General features: G+C 49.4%; 1 protein-coding gene across 4 annotated transcripts in view; it reads left to right on the forward strand.

Annotated features, from left to right (window-relative positions):
- The first annotated feature begins 2010 nt into the window (after positions 1 to 2010).
- The window catches only part of LOC118791885 (serine/threonine-protein kinase MRCK beta-like), a 49841-nt gene continuing 27123 nt past the window's right edge, over positions 2011 to 24728 (forward strand). For all 4 annotated transcript variants that reach the window (XM_036549380.1, XM_036549376.1, XM_036549377.1 and 1 more), the window contains exons 1-4: positions 2011 to 2800; positions 16952 to 17043; positions 22728 to 22811; positions 23804 to 23899. In XM_036549380.1, coding sequence (XP_036405273.1) covers positions 2626 to 2800; positions 16952 to 17043; positions 22728 to 22811; positions 23804 to 23899 — 447 coding nt within the window. In that variant the 5' untranslated portion in view covers positions 2011 to 2625. The remainder of the gene's footprint in view (positions 2801 to 16951; positions 17044 to 22727; positions 22812 to 23803; positions 23900 to 24728) is intronic.

Below are 24728 nucleotides of genomic sequence, written 5' to 3' on the forward strand. Positions count from 1 at the left end.
CAGTGGATCCTGTTCCAAACCTCAATGGGTCCATTTCAATGAGAGTAATAGGCTTATTAGGCCCCCAAAAGCCCAGTTTGATCGAGTCTGTACTTTTGAAGTCAGGGTTTTTCAAGTCATCATCGAACTAAACAAATTAATCGAGAGTTTGGCCAGAGCACAAACTAGTGCATGTGATGTAATGGTTTGGTTGTAATGGTTTAACGCACTTGCTAGCTTTACCTGCTAGTTGGAACCTCGCCTGGCCAACCTTTGGAACTTTGTCATGCAGCACTTCTAATATTGTGGACTCTGTATCGTTTCTTGATCGTACCTCACTTGTAAGTTGCTTTGGATAAAAGCGTCTGCCAAAGGAATAAAAGTAAATGCAAATGATCCATCCCCGCAACTAGGCTTCAGAAGCAACGGTCTGTTATGGTCTCAGTGATGCTGATTTGTGACAACGGACGGAAGGAAAGCCTAAGGCTGTCGAATGAAATAAATATCAGCAGAGTGTCTGTGCATGGCGTAGCGGAGATGGTGCGATTCTAGCCTACGCATAACCGCACACTTTGTTTTGAGTGCGTCTTTTTCCGGTCTATCATATCAAACAGATGTTGGGAATAGATAAACCAAACGCAGGGCTGTTTCTTGGATGTCTGCTTCCCTCTTGATACTGCGACATCGACACAAAACTACTGCCCACCTGCTCTTCTGTCTGTAAATTCACTAGGGGGCGCCAAGAGGCTAAGAATTTATATTCTCTGCCAAGAAACACCACACCAGCAGAGGTCGCCGAGATAGAACTCATAAGAGCTGAATTCAGGCTGGCTGTTTCCCCTGCCAATTTTTTAGTGATAACAATTATCCGTTGACAGCTATTTCATAAATGACATTTTATAATATAATATCATAAAACATTTTTCCCATCAATTTCCACATATCTCTCAGTCAGTCTGCTTAAGCCCTTACCCCATCTAATATCAGTCATTAGTCTGTGTTTGTGTTATTTTGCCTGTCCATGTGACCACCACTGTGAAATCTGATCAGGAAGGGCTTTTTAAAATTTTTTAGTGATCCTCCTTTTGTGGTTTTGCTCCTGTGATGTGAATGAAGGTTCTGGTTGAGATCTGAGAGAGCAGTATCTCTGGGCAGTGCTGTGTAGTTACAGGGCAGGGTCAAACAGCAACGGCACAAGCCACTCCTCTTACTGGGGACCCTTGTGCAGGCACGCACACATTCACATGTATGCACGTAAAATGCTATGAGTTTTAGATGTTAGAGGGCCTCTTGCTCCTCAGATAAATACAGTCATTCAACCAGTCCATCGGTTTTCATACATGTGCAGTCATGCACTTGGAGGTGTACACATGTAGGTGTGTGTGTGTGTACACATGTATGTATGTGCACATGCTTTAGTGTGTGAATGCATGAGTGCAAGCATGTAGGTGTGGGATGGCTGAGTGAGGCCATTATTTGCACAGCATATGAGTATACTCATACCTCACAACACAACAGATAACAGAGGTAAGAGTCAGCCTCATCCATGAGGCTGGAGTGATTCCAAATATCAACGTTTAACAGAAGCTATGGATTTTAGTATCAAAAGTTATAGTGTGCACACAGATTGCTTCTGTTTCAGCAGGCCTTTTGCCAAATTTTGATGGTTTCCACCCTCCCTCATTTCTTGCTTGCTGTGGCAAGTTCAGTGTTGACGTGGGGCGTGAACTATGTAGATGTCAGCTTTACACCATATATAAATGGAAGCATTACTGAAACATTTTCAAAGTAATCTGATTAAAGAAAAACAGAATAAAATTACATGGGGGATGGCCATGTCAATCTTCGTTAACTGGAAGTGCTGATGACCAGTGTGTGCTAGTTAACCGGCGTCTTCCCAAAGATGAGCTCAGCGCCGGCTTTTTCCAGTTGCTTGTCAATCTTCATGACATCACCAAATTCGACAGCGTTTCCGGTATTTGTGGGCGGGGCTACGTAGTCCCGGTCTGGATTCAGTGGAACAGCCAGGAAGGGCCGGACATGAATTCAGCCATATTCCACACTCTACTTAGCTAGCTAGCTGCGCCGGTTAGTGGAAGGTGGCCGAAAAGGAGGAACCGCACAAAAAGCTGCCATTCCACACAATCGTCGCCACCATATTTAGATTTATTGTCATGGGAACTCAATAGTTGGATCTCTAGGTCGCCAGTGCTCCAAACCGGAGCGGATGGAAGGCGCATGAGTCTGATCTTAGATCGGCAGGAAAGCAGTCATCCCGTGCTCGAAGGGGCCAGTGGGGATTTTTAGGATTAAAGCAAATGGGACCGAATTGGCCTCGAATCTGAGAAAGAGGAAAATGGTGGCAACGTGAGCAACCCGAACAACACGTCGATCTGGAAAAAAATTAACTACCTAGCTAAATGTCGGGTTTATACTAGCTAGCTGACGCCAACTAGCTAGCAAAGTCAACGTTATCTGGAGGGTGAAATCTGGAATTTCATTGCTCCGCATCCGTCAGATAATTTCTGTTTGTTTGCTTTTTGTTTGCGTGATTAGAAGGCAGGATCACCATTCGTTTCTTCTACAGATTTTTGGTTGTTATTTTAGGGGTAGGGAGTGGTGATTGTGGTAGCTAGCTGAAAGAAAATGTCAGCAAAGGTGAGGCTGAAGAAGTTGGAGCAGTTGCTCCTGGACGGCCACCAGCAGAACGAAAGCTTCCTGAGCGTCGAGACACTTTTGGATATTCTGATATGTTTGTACAACGAATGCAGCAGCTCGCCTTTAAAAAGGGAGAAGCATGTGACAGACTTTCTGGAGTGGGGTAAGTGAATTTTAGCTTGTATAGGTTAGCATGGCACCATTTCCACAAGGCTGCTAACGTTAGCCTGATGGCTGGTTTTCCAGACACAGTGTATGTCTTGCTAGTTAGCAGCCCAGTGCAAATGTAGCGTTGACTTGTATCTTAACGTTTGTTACCATCCTGCGCCAATGTAACTGCTTCACTGCAATCAGATAGCTAGGTTCATACCTAACTTGGTTGCTCACTTTGAAAAATCTTAACCGTGTCGTAAAAGTTTGTCTTTTATGGGATTAGCAAACAATATTTGAAAAATCTTAAACAGCGAGTTGGTTATCCAAATGTAAATGGTCGTCATTACTCGACGTGTGTCTACATTTAGATAGCTAGGGTGAAATTTGACCTTGTTTAGTTGATTAAATTGTAGTTTTCCAAATAATTCGGCGTGTTCTTAAATTGACTGTCGAATCGGTTAATACACTGCAGCTGCACATTGCTAGATTAACGGTTGTTTGTCTTGTTAATCAAATCATGAATATCGCGTGTTTATTGGATTGCGCAGACTTCCATCTCCAGCCCCAAACCACTTTTTGAACGAGGTTGTTTTGACCTTGCATTGGTCATGAACTCCGAACATTGTTTGGCTCGCTTACTATTATGAAACAGTAGGTTCAAGTTGCAAATGGTGCTTGGACGTTTGCCATGCCGGTGATTTCCCTTCTGCCGTCGCTCCTCGGACGTGTTTTGCCGGAGAATGCTTTGTTTATACCGCAGGTGTCAAAGGTGTTGCGTAAACGTGACAGTCAGCTGCCGACTTTGATAAGCACGTCTGTGCGTATCTCGCCGCGTAGTTGTGCCGAAGGTTTTAGCTACTTTATTAGGTCAGGTGAAACAGAAGAAAGCTGCCAGTCTGAACTGAGCTCGGACCTATTTCGACCGGTGTTATGAGCAGCCTTTCTTTAAGTGCCGGTGTATGACCGCCATGTGAAACCAGCAGCGTGTGTCACCTGTGTATTTGTTTAGTGACTGTTGTTTTCAGTGCCAAAATCCGGGGGCTCCTTCTTGCAAAGGGCACATTCAGCTCTTACACTTTGTGTGTGTTTTTAATGCGAATGAATGCGAATTTTAGTGTCCGCGGGGGTACTATTGCTGTACCCATGGCAAGGTACCCAGAATTGCCTCAGTAAATATACAGCTGTATAAATGGAAAACATATAAAAATTGTCTCCTGTGTGAGTTGCTCTGGATAAGAGTGGCTGCTGAAATGACAATAATGTAATGTAATGCTGTGTGGCTTGTTGAGTTTACTTTACATTTGCTTAGTGGATATTCTTACACCTTATCATGATTGGTTGCTATCCAGTTTACAGCCGGATGTTTATTATGCCTGTGGGGTCAAGTACCTTGCCCTAAGGGTACGACCATGGAGGGGAGTCAAACCGACAACCTTTTGGTGACAAACCCTATTCGTTACTACTACCCCACACTTGGAAATTTAAGAATGTCTCCCTACTCTAGTATTGGTTTACACATGTGGGCAGTGTGCTACTCTTGCTCGCTGTGTAATTTGTGAAATCGGGGGCAGGTTTTGTTTTAGGTTTTGTCTGCAGTTTGCAGGTTTGTCTGCAAGGTTGTCTGGTGCACTGCACAGCTAACACATGCCCCTCTCCAGGGGTCATTTCTGCCCCCCTGCTCAGACGAGGTCGTCTCAGAGCCGCCCGCAGTGCCACAGGACCTCTCTCACATTAGCGTAATGAGGGAGCCGCTTCCTGGAGTGTGCCGTTGACGTCAGTAATGAGATTACGACCAGAGCGGTTATCTGCGGAGAAGCGTCTGCTCCCAGGGCCCTCGGAGAGGCACTCGCACGGCAGTCTCTCTGGGACCCGACACCCCCCCTCCCTGGCACCGGCGCCCCTGCCCACTTTGCAGCTGGCATTCCTAAACGTGCGTGCAGGCCACCCGTGGCTTCGGCGCTCAGTGGGGTTTCCATAGCGACGTCCAAGTTTTGTTGGGTCCCAGATGTCCATTGGGGAGGGCCAGGACAAGAACAGGCCTTTAGCGGGGTCTGCCCCTGGGAGCGCGGAGATTTCTGCATTCTCGGTTCTGATTGTCCTCCCCATTGTGTGCGTGGGGCTGGACACGGCAGGGTGGCTGAAGTTTGGTGCGTGTAGGGGAGAGTGTCTGGGCGTCTGTCTCACACGGAGAAAGAGGCTCCCTGACTCTGACTGCCCTTCCGAACCCAAGGTGAAATCCCAGGGCTCCGGGCCAGCGCTAACCCGGAAGTAATCTCCTTAAAGTCTTGGGCGAAGATGAAAGCGGGCCCACATTTTCCCTGTGAAGTAGGCCATGAGAACGAATTGGGAAGCGGTCTGGCCGGGCAAGGCTCATAGCCGGCCGGTCCGATTCCCATGAGGGCCTCTGCTGTTATACCCCTGGGCAAGGTACTTAACCTGATTTGCCTCAGTAAATATCCACCTGCACAAATGAATGACGTGGAAGAATGTAAGCCATCTAAATTGATCTAGATGAGAGCCTCACCTTAGCAACTAATGTAATAACAATGTAAATTGAAAGTTGAGGAAAGAGATTAGCTGTCTCTTCCTGATTGCTGGGTAAAGAAATACAGCTCCTGCTGGCTTCCTGGGAGATGGTTGGCTATGGCGTAGAAATGGCGGTTTGCTCTCTTCTCCACTCGGGTCATGTGTAGAGGTAAGGGTAAAACATGCCTCATCTGAGGTTGAGTCCTACTCCTGGGTCCAGCTCTGGGACTTTATGAAACCTGTGATGGGTGGAGTCACTGTGTGCCCTCAGTCACTAACTCATGTTGACCAATCAAGACCTCGTTCTCTAGAACATGATAGCTCCACCCTTTTTGTGACCCATGAAGAAAGGCTCTGCGTTGCTATCTGACAGTATTATCCAGGGCAATGCCCATCGAAGTTGATCAATATCATTGACGAATGCGTTACGTTATATTACAGTTGAGGATACTCTTATCCTGAGTGATTTACATAGGTTATTCTCTTATATGTTTGTACAGCTGGATATTTACAGAGGCAGTTTGGGTTAAGTACCTTGGCAAAGGGTATGGAAGCAGTGCCGCAGTGGGAATACAGGGGATAGAACCCGCAACCTACAGTATACGTGCCCTGCTCCTCACCACTACACCACACCGCTGCCTATGTTGAGTGGGTCTCAGTTCACACACAGATCTTTGTGCGCATCTCTCTTCCCCTGGCACTCCGCTTCCGCTGCCCAGCGAATCAGAGGAGAGTATCCAGTTAGTAATAATCCAGGCTCAATGAACAGCCGGCCCAAGGTCAGCGAGCGGAGGTGTGTGCGTGCCTGCGTGTGTGTGGCTGATCCCGTAATAAGAGCTCTGAGCCGGGTTCGAACGAGCCGCTCGCTGGAACAAAAGGAGGCGGCGGCCGCTCTGATCTCGCCGGCTGGGCCGTCGGGGGGGTGGCGATGTGGGTGGCGGTTCGGGGGGGGGGGGGGCGACCGGCTAGTTCCTGCTCAGCCCCCGGGCTGTCCTGCTGTCTAGCTGTCCAGCTGCGCTGGGCTTTGGATGACGTCGCCGCCTAGCGGTTCTGCTAGTGCCAGAACGCAAGCGACTCACTGCATGGTCTGACCACGTTCAGCACAGCTGCGCCTTCTCTGCACCAGCGAGACCTTCACGGTGCAGGATTTGCGCTTTCCAGCTGTGTTCGCACACCTTCAGAATGGCTGTGGTGGCGTCCTCTATGTAAAACCAGTGTAAGACTAACCTCTTCCACCTCGTCCCCCATGCGTCAGTTTCAGAGCAGCGCCCCCACACCTGCTCTGTCCATTTCTCAGTGGATTCCAGGTCTGCTTTGCGTCAGGCTCCATTTGTCTGCATTGGAATTGACATTAATAGCAATAATATGAATTTGCAGCTATGGCTCTGTCGCACATGTTAAACTGTGTTCTTAAGGAGTGCAGGTTTCCCCGGGGCCTCATTTAGACGGCCCTGGTATGGCCTGATGCCGGAGCGACACGGTGAGCTGTAAACGGGTCTATCCCGTTTCCTGCCTGGTTACGAGGAGCTGCAGCCCCGGGCCACTGCTTGTGTGTAAACATGGAGGCTGTTGCTCTGGGCTGAGGAAGGCTGGTGCTGTTCGGTTTCTTCATTGAAAACACGCCAAACTGCTGTGAGAGGGGGAGGTAGGGACAGACAGAGAGGGAAAGAGAGTTGGAGAGAGAGGAAGATAGATAGTGGGAAGGGGAGGTTATTTCATTTTTTTTTTAATTTTGATGTACATATCGTATATTACGTTACATGCATTTAGCAGACACTCTTACCCAGACTGGTTTCTATTCTAGCACAAGAGGAGAGAATTAAGCATTAATTGCTTTTGCATTGTTGTCATCAGTCAACAGCCATGCCAATATGCCATATCTGAATTTGAATTTGACAGGGCAGTGGAAAGAGAGGATGGAGAGAGAAGTGGGGCAGAGAAGGGAGGGAAGGAGAGAGAGAGACTGTGAGGATGCTTGTGGTAGGGTAAGGTTAAACAGAGGTGTACCCCATGCTGCATTCCCCCGGGGGGGGGGCACCTGCCCCCTTTCAAGTTCACACCATCAAAGGGCACTGCCCCACCCCCTGCCTCTGTGCTCTGCTGCGCTTCAGACCCCCCTACGTTTGGAGATTCCCGCACCTCCCCCCGGCCCCTTGCGGGCCGCGCGCAGGTCCGCCTCGATCCTGACGTTTGATGGCCCCCCGTTTCCTCGTGCTGTTCCCCTCCGTCTCCGCGGCAGTGAAACCTGCTCCCGCCTCCTCTCCCTGCCTCGCGGGGAACCTGCTGGAATCTGGCCTCCCGTTTGCGGGCGTGCCCGATTTGGCGTTCCTTTAGCGGCGTAATGGGGACACGCCTGGCTGAGCACGCAGAGGGCCTGACTGAGAGAGGCTCTGCGGTCCGCGGCCTCAGCCTAGCACAGCGTCGCTGGGAAACGGGAGAGAGCAGACCCTGACTTTCACTCCCTCCCTGTCCACAATTCACACCTCTGAGAAGCCTTCACTCGGGAGGGCGCTGAACAGGGGTGAAATGGACATAATGGTACTGAAGCGTACCATTGTGAGCACAACACTATGAGCGTAACCACAAGTTACATTGTGCTAATCTGAAAGTAGACGGCCTCGAAACCTAAGGGAAGTTAAGTATAAACACTACCATGTATCTCAGTGTCATTAGATCAATATATCCACAGCACATTGTGACGGTACAAGTAAATAAGCAGTGTATGTAAGTAATACAAGTAGCAGGTGCTGGGGGATAGGGATCGAATTGGAACCAAGATGCAGTCTGAAGAGGTGCGTCTTCGGTCTGCATCGCTACAGACAGACTGGGCTGAATGGATTTGGCCTCCCTCCCCACCGCCGTCCACCTTTTGCTCAGATTTCGGGGATATTTGGGAGATTAGTCTGGCCGAATCCTCTCCCCCGTTGCGCTAATGCGCCACCGATTTCATTTCAGGAGGGGAGAAGTGTATCGAATGAGCACTCCTGTTACCCGCCTCGCGTATCCGCTCGTCATGGGTTGCCATGGCTCGGTACAGAGCGAACATCGTTTGCGCAACAGCGGCGCTTTGAGAATGGGAATACAGGAACGGGCTTGCCGTCGGGAGGGGGCGGGAGGCAGCCTGAGCCTGGGCACCAGAGAAACATAAAAGGGAGCAATTGCACACTAAATCATTCCAGGGTTTTTTTTTTTTTCTTTTGTTGTTGGCTCTGGTGGGTGTTGATAGGTTTGAGGTGGATCCGTGTGCTAGCCGGTCACGGCTGCTCTGTGCATTTGGGATGGTCGTGGAGGCAGGGTGGTACGCCGTGTTGCTTTAAACTGACTCAGGAGTGCTGGAGACCTGATTGCAGTGAAAGTCTGACCAGGGAGAATTCCACTCATTCCTGCTGATTTCTGCCCCAGCACCAAGCTTGTGCCATTGGGCCTTCCCACAGCGCACACACACACACACACACACACACCCCCTCCTCCTCCTCAGATCTAGGCTGCAGGCGTGACACAGATTAGTGCTGCAGTGTGCCACCAGGCTCTCGACCATTTCTTGCAGGTTCCCCCCTATGTCAGACAAAGGGCCTCCACACCAGAGAGCAGGTCAAAACTACATTTAAATCTTTACGTTCCGATAACGTAGGCACACAAGCAGCCATGGGGGTAGTTGACCTGCGAAGGGAGCTCTGTTAACGGCAGCTCTGTCATATTGCCCAGGGGGCTAATCTTCTGCCTCGTTGGATGGGATCCTCCACCGTGCCTGTCACGTTGGCACCTCCCTCTGCCGCCACCTGCCCCGCCCCGCTCTCCCGTACCACACGCAGCCGTGGAGAACGCTCATCGCGTGCCCTGGCCTCCTTCTCCTTCACTGAGCGCAGCACTTCTAATGCAAACAATTCCTTTCCTGGGGAATGTGGGAGGCCAGGGTAGCAGCGTGGCGTAGTGGGGAGTAGCAGGGCTTGTTACCAGAGGCTTGCCAGTTCACTTCGCAGGCAAGACATGCTGCTGTACCCCAAATGCCTCAGAAAGCATCTGCCTGTATAAGAGGGTAATGTAAAAAATATGAGGATGTCACCCTGGGTGAGTGAATGTAATGAGTGCGTTACAGCCTAGACGGTTTCCCTGGACAGAACAGGCCACTCGTCTGTATTTTTCGACAGAACACTCACCAGCGTCCCTCTTTTTCCTTCATTCTTTTCAGAGATCTATTTATTTTCATCGAGTAGTAAGGACATTTGAAGGTGCCTATAGTGTTTTATTATAAAGGATCTGTGCATTTAATTGCAGAAGTAAAAATTTGGCAGAACGGCTTACTGTGTTCATCACTGCATGTATTGTTAGTGAGTCAAGGTACGAGGCTCCATTTACAAGTGTCTGCTAAATGACAGTAATGTTAATGTAACGTATTACTCCGGTACAAAGACAGAGCCCAGCTGGTGAAATTGACCCACTGTGTTAGTTTGACATCCTATTTTGCAATGCACTGTGCGTTTGGGAGTGTAGGGGTCTGCCTTGGTTTGTTATTTTGCTTGTGAGGTGGCTGTGTCCGTCTGAGCTGGTCCAGTTTCTGAGGAGGGATGCCGAGGATGAGGAAGAGCTCTTAGATTGGCCCCCGGAAAAGCGAGATCAGAGAGGCCTGTTCGTAGCACGCTGGACTCGTTTGCAGGGCACTTTGCGCCATGACATTAGTTCTGTTATGGTGGGTTTCCACGCTTGACCGCAAATGGAGAGCAAGATAGGGAAGGGTCTCGTTTCACAGGGCTTGCATCGGGTGTAAATCTGCTGCTAATTCAGAGGCTGTAGAGAGGGGCTGCGGTCATCCTGTGAGAAAAAGGAAAACCAGGGAGGAGCTTCTGCTGAACATGCCAAACATTCAGAGACCAGCCTTGCACAGACCATCCAATAGGTTTGTGCTCAGCATGTGCTGAGATGTCCTAAGGACTTTCCCTGGTGTTCACCCATATCAGCTTTTATCAGCAAAACTTTTTTGCCTTATTGATGTACATCACAACCATGCAATAACACCTCCACCCCCCACCCTCTGAAGGCAATATTATGGTTGAAAGAAGGAAAGGAACATGGTTCAATGAAACATGTATGTATGTGTGCTCAAAATGCGGTTTTGCAGTGTGTTTACCCAGAGGAGCTGCTGCTGATTATGACATCACACCTGCTCTGAGGGTGAGAGGCGGTGATGTCACCTCCCTGTCTGTAGAGTGGGCTGCGGTGGAGTCTGAGGTTGCGAACTCTCACTTTCCTTTCCACACGCGGTGCAGCCCGCAGAAGGGGAAATGAGAGCCTGCATTTGTGAGCTCGAGGGCAGAAGCCTGCCGCTGTAGAGGTTGAGGAACCGGTCTTGCACTGTGGCGGTTGCAGGTCCCGTTCATGTATTGGTTCTGTTTCCTGGCTCCAGTGAAGCCATCGCCACTTCTTTTTTAAAATGATGTTCTCCTGTACAGTCTGCTAGGGCTGCACATGGTGCTCTCTCTGTCTTACTCTCTCTGTCTAGCTCTCCTTCTCTCCATCTGTCACTCTATTGCTCACTGTCTCTGTTTCTCTCTTTCCTCTGTCTTCCATTCTCTCTCTGTGTCTGTCTCTCTATCTCCCTCCCTCTCTCTCTGTATGCAGCAGAAAGGGGGGAGCGGGGCGGCTTCTCTCAGGGTGTGTAAAGCTTGTCCCCCGGAGTCCCCACATGGGGCCTGTCTGTGAAACTCTACCATATCTCGCGCTGCGGGGAGCCCCAGCGAAACGGCTGCCCCGGCCTCTACCTCGGGGCAGGGCGGGGCTCGGAGAGGGTGAGGGGGGTGGGGAGAGGGAGAGATGGGGGAACTGCCGGAGTGCAGCCGACCCAGCTGGAGGTCTGTCGGCCGGGGGGGGTGAGCGGCAGCTGGCGCAGGATGTGGGATTAAGTCCACGCTGGCGGCCCATTCCCTCTGCTAATGCACGTGGCGAGAGCCGCCCCTGACAGCTCCATCAATGTTTAATAACCCATTTGTGTCATTCAGTGCCATTGGCTGGGGAAATGAGCCTGGTTAATTTTAATGAGCCGGGCCATTTTAATCATGCATTAATGGCACAGGCAGGGGCCCGGATGCTCAGCCTGGATCTTTACTGGGACAGGAGTCGTTCACTCATAGGTCAGAGGTCACGTATCGTGACCGGTGTCATTATTTATTGAAAAGTTCACTACCATACCCAAGGGTACGCTACAGTATCCCAACTAGGGTCTTAACCTGGGAGCCTCTGGTTACAGGCCTTTATGCCACAGCCCACAGGTGACTGTCACTGGGTAAAACAGTAGACATTGTGGTTTGGCTCACTTTCTCCAGTATAAAAGGGTCAGACTGTCAGGCACGTTCAGGATTTCCACGGCTGACATTTTCACATACAAACAGTTACGCTTGGTACCTGGTTATACATGGTTGGTTAATGTTTGCCAAGCAAAGCAGTATTTGCCAAGAAAGCACACCTGAATAAAATGTGAACAATTTTCTGGAACTACATTTGTTAGCATTTTTCAGAACAATCCAGTGTCTCCTTTTTGCGTATCGCCGATCTGTGAAGGTGTGTTCAGGTGTAAGACGGACACACGCGACCCAGGCCAATAAATGATGTACAGAGAGATGACAGTCCTCCGGGGGAACTCGGTTTGATCCTTCAGGGAAGTGTGACATCATGCTTCATTTGGACAGACGGCTGTCACTTCCACATTTTAATCAGAGATTTCTCTTTTCGCAAAATTATGAGAAATCGTCAGAATGAAGACAGTTCAGTTAAAATTTTGATGAGCATATTGGTCTGTATTTCACACAATCTACACAACATAACCAGATGTCACCAGGAACGACCAGGAAAATAAATATCAAAGATTCAGTGGCATGACATTACAATTAGCAGTATTGACAAAATAGGGCTACCGGTATGAAATATGACACAGTAACAGCAGTAAAGTAGTGGTAACACTGATTTCAATACTGATAGGTGCATAGTGGCTGAAGAGGTAAATGTTGCTTTGGAAAGAGACGGCAGTTGGATGGCTACACCCAGCCAACGTACTGTAGGAACAGGCTTCTTCCTGCACCAAACGTCCTTGCTCTCTCCAGCACCAGCAGGAGCAAGGCTTTCTGTGGGGACCGTGGCCCGGGGGTGGGGGCGAGGGGGGGAGCGGGGTGAGGTGGGGTGGGCCTCTCTGACACGCCGTGCGCACGGGAGAGAGAGCCGCCCCTTACAGTGCTGAACACGAAGCGCCCGGGGCTGGGACTCGACCTCCGGGTGACCCCTCCCTGGGAACCCCGCCCGGTAACTGCGCTCTTGCGCAAGTTGGGTGTGAGGCCGCTGGAGCAGACGTGCGTGTGCGGCCAGGCCTCTCTCTGTCGCGTGTGTCGCGGCGGTTGTTTATGCATGGTATGGGTTTGCATAGACATAGACCGCTGTGTTCGCCAAGGTGTGCAGAGCTGTGTCCAAAACAGGTCGATCTCCTTTCACCGCCCTTTCCTCCGGGCTGGTCTGTGTGTGATGCTGGCTCATAAACATCACATGATCCACCTGGCTTTGCCAGCTGTTCAGCGGCATTAACAGGTGTTCACCTTGAGCTCACAATGACTGAAAAAGTTATACATTAAGTCTATCAAGGCGGAAGAAGGCTTTGGCTGGAGTACAAGCAAAGGAGATGGTGGGTAGATCTGCTGATTGTGAATTCACTGTGATATCCGCTTCAGCTGAGAATGATATCAGAATCGGAGGACTGTGATATCAGAAATCACAGTCACAGGTGTAATATCAGCTTTGCACCTAGCATCAGCAAAGGTTCGCAGCCATCTGCAGGTTCCTTGAGGTTTTTTTTGTTCGTAATGTCATCTTGTTAGCCTGGAGGCCAAGCCTCTATTTCCCATAAACCCTCAGTGCCTTTTTTTCTTGTGCATGTTTCTTGAGGAGATAATCAGCATTTTAAAATGGTAGCGCACCTAAGCCTGCTGAAAAGACCTTGAGCCGTGTTAAAAGTTGTGGGAGCGGTAAGCTAAGGCAGAACGCAGACCGAGCGCAGCCCGACTGGGCCTTTATCCTCTTAATCGGGTTTCGCCGGGGTGAGGAATTCAGACACACGTGCCCTTCGTCACCCCCCTGCTCTGAGCAGCAGGGGGAGGCCGGGCCCTCGGCAGGAACGGCCGTGCCAGGTCCTGGCTGTTTCCTCTCTCCAGTGAGGGCCAGAGTGACTGGCAGTACAGCGCCATCTTTTAGGGTGTCTCTGAGAGGCTGTGGACTACAGAGAGCTGGGGGCTGAGACTGAGGAGTGGCAGGGGTGCTGGTCGGTTGGGGTCTGGAGTCTGGGGTTGTGGTTGGGGGGTGGGGCGGCGCAGAGGGGTCGAAGAGATCGGGTTCAGTTTTGGGGGAGGCGGAGCTTTGGGTCGTAAGGACGACTGCGCAGGGATCAGATTTTGGGATGCCCTCAGTCAAGATGTGACAAGTTGCTTTACAAGCCGACCAGCCCAACCCAAGCAGCAGGTAAAAACTCATTTCAAAAGGTGTTTTTACCAAAAAAGTCCAATCAGAGAGACTTGCTTCCAGTATGTCCTTAAATAGAAGAACAGCGCATCCACGGCCAACATACACACAGTGAGGGCGGAGGGGAAGTTTAGCGCCATCCTTGTCTAAACAGCCCTGTGATGAAAATGGATTATAGTTAATATCTATTAGGGATTTCTAGTGGGTTAAAACTGTCTGGTATGGCTTTGAGGCCCATTGGTGCAGAGCTGGGCTTGGATGACTCATAAAGCTAGCTGATATTTATGGAGTCTTCATGGATTCATAGAATATCCACTTCTATCACGGTTACATTGCTGACGCGCCCAGTGGAGTTCTCATGCTGTGATTAGCAATGACATAGGAGGCCAGTGAATTTCATTGGACGGCACAGTGGGTTTAAGGGAGCAAAGAAGGGGACGGCCCTTGACAGAATTGCACTTTCTCCCATATGGGCTCAAGCCTTTGAATGGGTGCAAAATGTTGCTCCAGACTGAAGCAGGCCTCCTTTGCTAAGCTGTGAGCCGTTGACCCAGCAGAGTGGAACAGAAGGCCCAGTGTGGGTGGCTCTCTGGTGGCTGAGCTGCCCACGCCTGCCACAGCCCCCCTGGACAAAGAGACCTCCTCAGCCCCCCTGATGAGCGGCTGCGTTTTACTCAGAGCTCCGTGGAAAGTTTGCTTTAAGCAGCGCACGTGTTTAAGAGGAAGTGGTTGTGGCCAGACGATTCAAGCTTTGTTCCCTTGTGGTGAAGTGACTGTGTGTGTGTGTGTGTGCACGCGCATAGGTGCTGGACTCAGTCAAGGGGTCATAGCTCTTTTTAAACTTTTGGGGATATATTTGAGAGATGTCGTTCCATTTTAATTTAGCATAGACAGGTGTGTGTGATATGTCAGACAAAAACAATCAAAAAGCCAGATTTATTTATCATTCCATTTTCCAAGCAACCTGCAACATTTCCTTTGAGTTTATTTTATGTCTGTTATAGGGTAATGATAAACACAGTACTGCTCCAGTGGTAAGCCAGTAAGCATCTAAACAGCAGGGGTAATTCATGCATTAGACCTGTCTGTAATAAGAAAGGTCTGATCATTATAATAATGAAATTAGAGTGAACCGTTCACTGAGTGGAAACAAAGGTGTCTAGACTGAATTATTATGGCTTATTTACTTCTGGAAACATAGGGACTGCTTTTAGGTTGGGAACTTTCCAGGGTGGTGAGCTAGCCTGCCTTTTTCAGTCTGACCGAAGCATGAGGTCAGTAGAAGCCTACAAGTCATGCCAGTTAGCGATCAAGTAATATCTGTACAGTTTGTGAGGGGAAGCGTGTGGTGTGTAGCTTTATAGCAAACAGCGATGGGTATATCTTGCCATCACTCGTTCAGCAAACTCAGGACATGATACAGCCCACACCGCCCAGCATTCATTTAGGACAGGGCAGCAGTGTAGCATAGTGGTAAGGAGCAGAGTTCATAAGGGCTGTTTGATTCCCCTCTGGGGCACCGCTGCTGTACCCTTGGGCTAGGTTCTTAACCCAGAATTGCCAGGTGCAATATCCAAGTGTATAAATAGATAACATGTAAAGACTGTGACCTGTGTAAGTCACTCTGGATAAGAGCGTCTGCTAAGTGACAGTAATGTAATGTAACGTAAAGGTTAAGAAGGGGTTATCCGTGGAGCAACTGTGGCATGGCAGTCGCTTCCAAAAGCCCGGTGTTCGGAATGGCAGAGCAGTGGCGTGCTGGCACGGGCCCATACTTTCCACTGCTCACACTTGTTCAGTTCTGCTTGGTTTTGACAGGCAGCGCTCCAGAAACACAAAGGCATAACTGGTTTTTCCACTCGGCGCGAACAGCTGACCAACCCCGCCCCGCCCCAGCGGCACTGAGGCGTCTGTCAGCGCGTGTCCAGCCCCCTCCCACCCCCGCTCTGCGCTCACTCTGCGGGGAGGGCCCTGTCAATCACCCGTATGGGGACGGGGGGGGGGGGACGGGGGGGACAGGGGGGGACGGGGGGGACGAGTCCCGTCGGCTCCACCCACCCCTGCATTCCTGTCAGTGTGGTGCGGTCGCTGAGTTGACACACGCCCGTTTGCAGACTGAGGGTGGTGCTTCCACCGCAAAGGGCTGAGGCAGAAGCCCAGGATCCCAGGGGTACTGCAAAGCGCGGGACGTGACAGCTTGAGACGCTCTGTCAGAAGTAAGAATGATCCAGTGCAGGTGTATGGATGATTAAGCTACAGGCAGAAGTCTTGCCTTGTTTAATTGGACACTGTCTTTTTTTATATCCCCCACCACACAGCCAGTTGGTCAAATCCACTTCCGGACAGCACACAATTACTGCTGGTGACTTCAGCATGGAATCCTTAAGTTTTTCATGAAAAATGAAGTTTGATTTACTGATATGGGAGAGGGTTTACCGTTAACACCATGAGGACCCTTGAATGTGAAGCTCACTTTGGGAGCTTTTGGTTGGGTGGTATTTTATCAGTTTTTTAAGAAGCTGTGGTTGGTAATGGTGTATGAAGCAGCTGATGTCTGCCTAACCGCACCCTGCTGTGTGATTAAGTCATTACTGACTCTGTGTCTCTGCATCGGTCAGTGCAGTCTTACACGGTGTGTGTCCACCACTGGGAAGGCACTTCCTGTCTCAATGTCCTACCATGGGAAGGCACTTCCTGTCTGAATGTCCTACCATGGGAAGGCACTTCCTGCCTGTGTGTCGTCTTTGTCCGTTTGCCCCACACTACAGTGCCACTTTCTGCCTCAGTGTGTGCCTCACATTTTCCAATGAAAATCTCAGCACTCGACTGTATGGACAGACTGCCGCTACCCAAAATGATGATGATGCTGCAGGTGTGAGGGTGAATTTCCCAGCATGCATTTCCTGGTAGCGGTGATCTCACTGCAGTGTGCAGAACAAGGCTGCAGCGGTCCCCGAGGCTGTCTGAGGTCGGCCTTTTGTTGTTGTTTTTGCTCATGCTCTGTCCATTGACCCAAAATGCAACGCCAAGGTGAATTCAGGCTTCTGCAGAGGAGTGTTGACGGCCCGACACGGCTTTGTGGAATTAATTATCTCTCCCTCTCTCTCTCTCTCCCTCTCCCTCCCTTCCTCTCCCCACGGTGCAGTGAAGCCATTCACCACCTCAGTCAAGGACATGCGCCTGCACAGGGACGACTTCGAGATGCTCAAGGTGATCGGAAGAGGAGCGTTCGGAGAGGTGAGGACCAAGACCGGAGTTTGCTACTTTACCGTCTGAACCCCAAACCCCATAACTACTGTGAAGGACTGTACAGATATTCCAGCCCTCACATCCAGCCATTTCCAGGTGTATGAATCCACAGCGGAGTTCATTTCAGATTTTAGATGTATATTAGATTTCAGTGTACTTACAAGCCATTGCTGGTGGGTTACAGAGCTGTCAGCTCGCAGGTTGATGTGATTCAGAGCTCTGGGCTCAGAGGTGTGGGATGCCACCACTTTTTTTCTACCTCTTAGTTTTTTCTTCACTTTGTAACGCTCAGTCTATCCTTCCCTTGTAATTCACATCACCATTTAATACTGAAATATCTGGCATTAATACAGCTGGTTATTCGTTGAAGAGTTATTCAGATTATGTATGTGTCTGCTTGAACCCTTGAAATCTGAACCCTCAATCTTCTAGTCACAAGATCAATTCTCAGACCGTAGGCCTTTGCATCTTTTTCCTCTCATCTCAGGCAGTCTCCTTCTATTCACCATTTCTCTCTCTGCAACCCCCTAGACTGTAAGTCAAATCTCTGCTGTCTTTGCATCTGTGAGTTTGCAGTTGTCCGTTGGATGGGATAGATCTGTGCATTTGCGGGTGCTCATTGGACGGGATAGGTCTGTGAGCTTAATGATCAGTCATTCGAGTGAAGCAGATCTGCGAGCTGGTGAATGCTAGTTGGATGGAATAGATTAGGGAATTTGGGATCGCTCATTGAACTTCCTGTGGAATGCGCTCTGCAAGTCCCTTCATGACTGGTCTGTATCATCTGCTGCGAGTCAGGCTTTCTTCCCCCCCACCCCCCTCTCCAAACCGCAGAACACTTGCTGGGCTCAATTAACATCAGCATGTATTAACATTAAGCTCTGAAAAGATTACCCCATCCCCGCATTTCTAAAAGATGATCTGATGTGTTTTTGTGTCTGTATTAACTGTGTTGTACCTGCGGGCTTTTTTGCATAGACCACAAAGCAGTTCCTGGAAAACAACAGCCAGTCCCCTGCCATGGATCCTTCCTGGAACAAAGACCAGGAGAGAGGATAGAATTTAATATTTTTAGCTGCCTCTGTTGTGAAGATTATTATTATCCCTGTCAAATCTACATGCAAAAACTGACTGGCTGTAGCAGCTTCAGGTTTCTTAAATCCGTAATGTATAATGATGCCATCCCATAGTTAAACACTGACTGATTTCAGTGAGAGGGCCATGTATAGGGTGTGTCCAAACTTCTAATAGGGCTTCTTTTGGGCCTGTGGGTGGGTCTATGTGGTCCTAAGGAGTTATGTTTACACTAACAGCACACAGGGAAGTCACCGCTATGAGAAACCGCGGTACGCCGCAGTGCCATCTGCTGGCCGCAGTGCGCGGCAGCGGGAGAAAGGGCCAGGGTGTGGCCTGGCATGACCTGAAGCGCTGGCGAAGGATTAGTGCGGGAACGCAGCAGATCGTCTGTCTGAGAGGCCGGGGTGGGATGGGGTGCTCCCATCAGCCCTCAGCCACACACTCCTCCATCCCTTATAAATGATCGAGACACGCGCACACTTTACCCCACCTGCACTCCGCCCCCCTGTCCAGCACAATGACAGGAAGGTGGGGGGGGGGTAGTAATAATAATAATAATAATAATAGTAATGATAATCAGAAAATATAAAATGGCCTCCTTTTTTCTGGTCAGTGTTAGAGAGAAGGCCTGGGAGGAGCAGATTGTCCGTCTGAGGAAATGTGCTTGTGAGACATCGCGTTTTCCTCAAATAGATGCACCCACAGGGCAGAGTGCAGAACCAAGCAGCACTTCCTTGATGCCAAAAAATCCCCCCCCCCCCCCCCCCAACCCTCCTCAGAGTATGACTGGCAGTCAGTTGGGAAGTCTTCTGACTGTGTGTCCTGGCTGCTCTTTTGCAGAGGCATATGCCCCTCCCCCTGACCACGCCCACTTCCCTCCCTCACCCATAAAGTCAGACCGCAGCAGATCTGGACTGGTCAGTGTCATGCAGTTGATAGCCCTGTCTCAGGACACAGCGAAATGGCTTCAGATGTGACTCAGAGTCACGTATGACACAAGTCATTTTCCTCGGGCACAGTTTGTACGCTCCATTTGTGGCTTTGGAGTGCGGTACATTTATTGACTGCTACTGAGTCAACTCTTTTTCCTGGTAATGTTGCCCACATGGCCTGGGGACGAGTATGCTGTGTTTCCTGGTAGTCTTGCCCACATGATCTGGGACTGGAGTCTGAACCAGACAGGTGCCTCTGTTAGAGGGCAGAACACTTTTACACTTTTTTTAACTTTTTTTTTTTTTTTTCTTTTAAACATTTTAGCAGGAAACTGCACGCTCATGTACAGGTTCTACGAGTGTAGAAAATGCCTGTTGTTTCTGTGTGACACCTTCACTGCATGTCTGTGCGGAATATGTTTGTGTGTGAGTATGAGTGAGCATGTGAGTGTGTGTGATTGAGTGAGTGTGTGTGTGAGTATGAGTGAGCATGTGAGTGTGTGTGATTGAGTGAGTGTGTGTGTGAGTATGAGTGAGTATGTGTGTGCGAGTGTGTGTGTGTGCACCTGTGTGAGTGTACGTATGCGAGTGTGAGTGAGCATGTGAGTATGTGTGAGTGTGAGTGAGCGTGAGTGAGCATGTGTGAGTGCATGTTGCCCGGGAATCCGCTACTCTGTGTGGAGTTTCCTGTCTGTCAGCCGCAGCGTTTTTGTGAGGATAGCGGTTGTGTCTGCGCTTCCTGCTTGATTGACAGCGTGTTGATGCTGACAGCTCACGGAAGGAAGGCGACGACTGATGAACCGCATTAGATGGTTTCTTTGGCTCTCCGCCACGGGGATCCAGACACATCGAGCCGAGGAAGCTTTGCCAAAAAGCGTCCGCTCTGAAACATAAACCCCGCTGACTCAGAGCACCAGGGCGATTTAATCCGCCCAGACCAAGGAACTGATCTGGGGTCTGCACGCGCCTACACCTTGTCACACACAGGCCAGAGATCTGTGGGGACTCAAAACCTCCCCCATCCTGGTGCTGCCACATACACACACCAACCTTCAGTCCCTGGTGTTCTGGCCTGCAGGATCGATCAGACTCATTCGTTCACCTGCTGTGATCTGTGTCCTTAACTGTTACTGTCTGTAACATCAATCTGTCTTTTCCTTTAACTCATAGCACTGCACAAGGCGTAGTCTTTGGCTGTGTTGCATTCAATCACTCAATCAGTTCAGTGGGTGCTACATATTCACTTGCAGCGTTGAGTAGGAGAGGGTGTGTAAATTCCATATGCGTGTAGTGTGAGGCTGCATTTTCTAGGTGTCATGGGGTCTGATTGTATTAGAAATGTATAAAAATGTCAGAAACTACATGGCAAAAATATTGGCACGTTTTTTCCACAATATAGAATTTATCAGCAAATTCAGTTTCTGTGTGACAAAACTTGAGAATAGTTAAGAATAGCCATTTATGCAGAATGCATGAACATGCAATAGTTTGCATTGGTGTTGGATTAGTTTCACAGAAAATGAGGATTTTTCATTTTTTCTGTCATGCAAGTTGCTCAGCTACGCTTTCTGTCCCAGTTACCCATCAGACTACGTTCTTGCAGCAGAGGACAAACCTTGATCCAAATGTTTAAAATATGGTAATCTCCATCATCATTACCTATAAGGTCTAAAATGTGGTGGTAAGATATTTAGTCCATATCAGCCTCCACTGCTGGAAGGTTGTGATTAAGAGAGTTAGGGCCTTGCTTAGTTTGACCCTATAAATTTTTACATTATGATGATGTGTGTAGGGGCCCTGCTTTCATTAGACACTGTTAGGAGGCAGAATGGTAAGGTTTTGTTTAGATTAATGATATAAAACATTATGAGACAGAATGGTAGGGTCTTGTTTATTTCAATGCTGTAGAATGTTATGCTGGAGTACACTGGGGTGTCGTTTAGCTCCATACTATGTGAGAGCTCCCTGACCTGCTCCCCTCTCCTTTGGGGAATCCTGGCGGAGATTCAGGACAGGCCGACAGGCTCGGTCTAAATCTGTGTCCAAAGAAGGGAAGGAGCTAAAAAAAGGAGGGAAAGAAGTGATTCCGAGCGGAGAGATGGCTCTGTTTCTGTAACGAGGTCAAGCTATCTGGTGCGTTGCGGAAGGCTGCTCTAATAGAGGAGAGAGCGTGCAAGTGCGTGCATGCGTGTGTGCGTGTATGTATGAGATTGTGAAGCTTTGTGTAAGGCCATGTGTGCTGTTATGAATATCTCTGTATGTCCTGAGCGTGTGTGTGTATGAGTGTCTGTGTGTTTTTCCATATTGACTTAATTAGAGTGTGTATCTTTACTGTGCCGGTGTGTGTTCAATAGTGCTGAGACATTGAAAAGGCTGGCCCCGATAGCATTTTCTGCTGAGCTGAAAATCAGCTTGTGAGACTGAGGTGGAAAGGTGTCCAAGAAACACAAACCCAGCACCCACCCGACGAGCGCTGAGGACAGTGACTTCTGTCAGGCCATTCTCCGTGAATAACCCCATTCACTGAATCTGCCTCTGTATTTTCTGAGCCGCCAGCCAATCATAGGTAACTGCTATTCTTGAGCAGCCATTAACCTGTGCAGGGATAGATATTGTACACAGAGCCAGGTTCTCCTGTTAAAACTTCCACTGAGCAGAGCAGCACCCTCTCATCTGTGTTAAATGTGAGGAGCTCTGTGGAAGGAAGTTAAGTGCTTCCCCAGAGAGGAAGAGGGTCACACAATAGCACGTCTCGAGCTGTATATCTGATGTCACCTTTTCAGCAGAAAGCAGCACTCTTTTGGTCGCTACCGTGTCCTCTGGGACATTGCTGTCTGTTGAAGGTCCTCAGGTTTTTGGTCTGCATTTCAGGTCAGTGTTTAACTGCTCGATAAGGAGCTGTTCAGTGGGAACTTGGGTCACTGTCAAAGAGTCGCTTGTTGAAGGGTGTCTCTTCCCACAGAGCTGCTGAACCTGAGGACCTGGGGGTTGTGAAGACTGTTAAATCCACTTGCCCTGACCGAAAATGTGAAGCAGTTTTGCTTCCCACCCTAAATGTTTTGTGTTCCTGTTAGTTTTTGTGTGGGCATTATTGTGTGACCCGATGGAGCAACAAGAACGCTCACACAGTGAGCTGAGAGTTTAGAACTCTCACACAGTGGAGTTTGGGGTGGGCGGGGGGGGTGAGGCAGGGGTGCTGCTGTTTGCTGGGCAGCCAGAGTGAGCCAGCACAAGCACAGTGCCACTTCCTGTCCTGAACAAGTGACACCCACCACACCCACACCCTCCCCCCTTTCCTTTCCCATCATACCCTGCGTCGTTTCCCCGCACAGTCCTGACTCACCGTTCCTGGTGCCAAGGGCTTCCGTCAGCCCAGTGTGGAAGGCATCCTCTGAAACTGAAACCGCAGCCTGGGGAGGGAAACTCAGGCCACCGGGCCTGGAGAAGCTAGTCTCCTGCTTCAGGTGGCAGCTTTGTTAACAGTGTGCATTTTGTTAATGGGCTTTTGAGCTTCTCAGAAATTCTTTCCACTGAAAGAATCCGTTCTCCTCCAGGATGTGGGTTTCAGTTGACAGGGACACGAGGCAGAGACAGGGTCCTTTGTTTTAACTGCATTGGGCATTGTCTGTGGTTTTTGACCCCATCCCTCTCTCTTTTCTCCAGGTTGCAGTGGTGAAAATGAGAAACACAGAGCGGGTGTACGCCATGAAGATCCTCAACAAATGGGAGATGCTGAAGAGGGCAGAAGTAAGGGAGAGATGCACTCGATTTCACTAAATTTGGCTGACAAAATAAATAAATGTTTAACCACTCCCACCGCCCCCCCAGACGAGTTCTACCTAGCTGTCAGGTCTCCTGGTCGAGAGGCCTTCCACTCCTGTCCTGTTAGCATGCCTCGTTGAGCCACATCATGAGGAGGCCGAGTGACGAGGAAGCTCTTTCTCACACCCCTGCCACGTCGCCCCAGTTTCCCCCTCAGTCATCTCTGATGGCATCCTCGGGGCCTTGGGGCCCAGGCACCTCCGCCCTGTCAGGAGAGCTTTTGTCAGCTGCCGTTTGATGAGTAATCCCGCAATCCCCGTAATGTCACTCAGAGCTGAGCAGGGAGAGGGCGAGGGGCGGAGCTCCAACATGCAGCCGCACACACATCACCCACTAATTAATTCAGTTCTTTCCAGGTCCCCAGCCTTTCCATTGACAGCATTGCTGTTAATATGAATGGGGATATTCACATAAATGCACAATGTTAACAATGACCAACAATAAACTGTCTCCAGTATTGTTTCTGCTATATACTACAAATAAAATTATCATTTATATATTTTTTTTGCTTTTGTTTTGCTGTCAGCCTTTTATTTTTCTCAATTAAGTTCTAGCTGTGAACATAAAATTCAATATAAAAATGTGTATTGACAAAGATTGTGCTGTAGGGAAGAGAGATGGGTTGCTGGTCTCTATTTTAGAGATTCTTTTACTGACAGGTAAGTCAGGGCTTCATGAACCCCGTAAGAAGTAGATCTATCACATGCTGTCATTTAACACTTCGTATGAACCACTCAGGAGATAATTGGTTTAAATCGGAGTTTCACGCATGGTAGCTCCAACTGGCTTGGGGTTTGCGAAACCTCACCATCCCATTACTGGTTGCTAGGAATAATGGTCACTGGGGCGGGAGGAACATTGGGGGAGACTGTGAGAATGTGTGTGATGTGACCTTACCTGTCGTTGCCGCCCAACAGACAGCCTGCTTCCGTGAGGAGAGGAACGTCCTGGTCAACGGGGACTGCCAGTGGATCACCAAGCTGCACTACGCCTTCCAGGACGACAACTACCTGGTAAGAGCTACTCCCAGTGGGACCACACCAGCCAATCCCGCGTGCCTATCATAGTCACGTGACTTTGACGATCCAGTGGCACACTGGACTGTTTTGGTGGAAACAGTGGACTGACCTTAAAGTTTGAGTGCTGCTAGCATAACCAAGCAGACAGTACCAATGTATGACAATTTGGTTCCTTAAAGAAAGTTTAAATTCTCTTTACCAGGGTGGCTTATATTATGTTACCATAAGTTCATTCTCTGGGGCTGTGGATGTTTGCCTGCTCATTCCCAACACGCTGTTAAGAGGCACGCGTGTCCGCTCTGTGGCCGGCGGCGCGTGTTGAGATTGCGTGACCTTTAGCGGTGTCCGAACAGCAGGCCGCCTGTACTATGGACTCGCTGTCGTGGGTGGTGTTGATTTTGGGTCGGGGCCCGACTCTATGGGGAATGCAGCCTAAAAATAGAACTTCTGGCACGCCCCGTAGTGTGGGGGCGGTGAGGGAGCCCAACGGCTTGTCCGCAGAGGCTTATTGGAGCGCCTTAATGTCAGCTAGCCCTGCTGGTCGTGTGGTTTACCATTTGAGGGATGTCGTCGATGTCTGTTAAAATGAGAACTGCGATGAGTTCTGAATATGCTTGGCCAAAGTCACATCCACTGAGAACACGTGAATATTTATAGCTTTAATTTGTAGGTAAAGTCATTTTCATTGGTACTCTGGACTATTTTCGCTGGGCCTCTGGGAACAGTTGGCCCACAGCCAAGTGTAATGCAAGACCTCGTTTATTTTGTTAATCATAAATTCACATGTTATCAGCATAGCAATTTTGAAAGGATCTTTTTGTGC

Source organism: Megalops cyprinoides, chromosome 17, assembly GCF_013368585.1.
Source record: "Megalops cyprinoides isolate fMegCyp1 chromosome 17, fMegCyp1.pri, whole genome shotgun sequence".
Classification (NCBI taxonomy): domain Eukaryota; kingdom Metazoa; phylum Chordata; class Actinopteri; order Elopiformes; family Megalopidae; genus Megalops; species Megalops cyprinoides.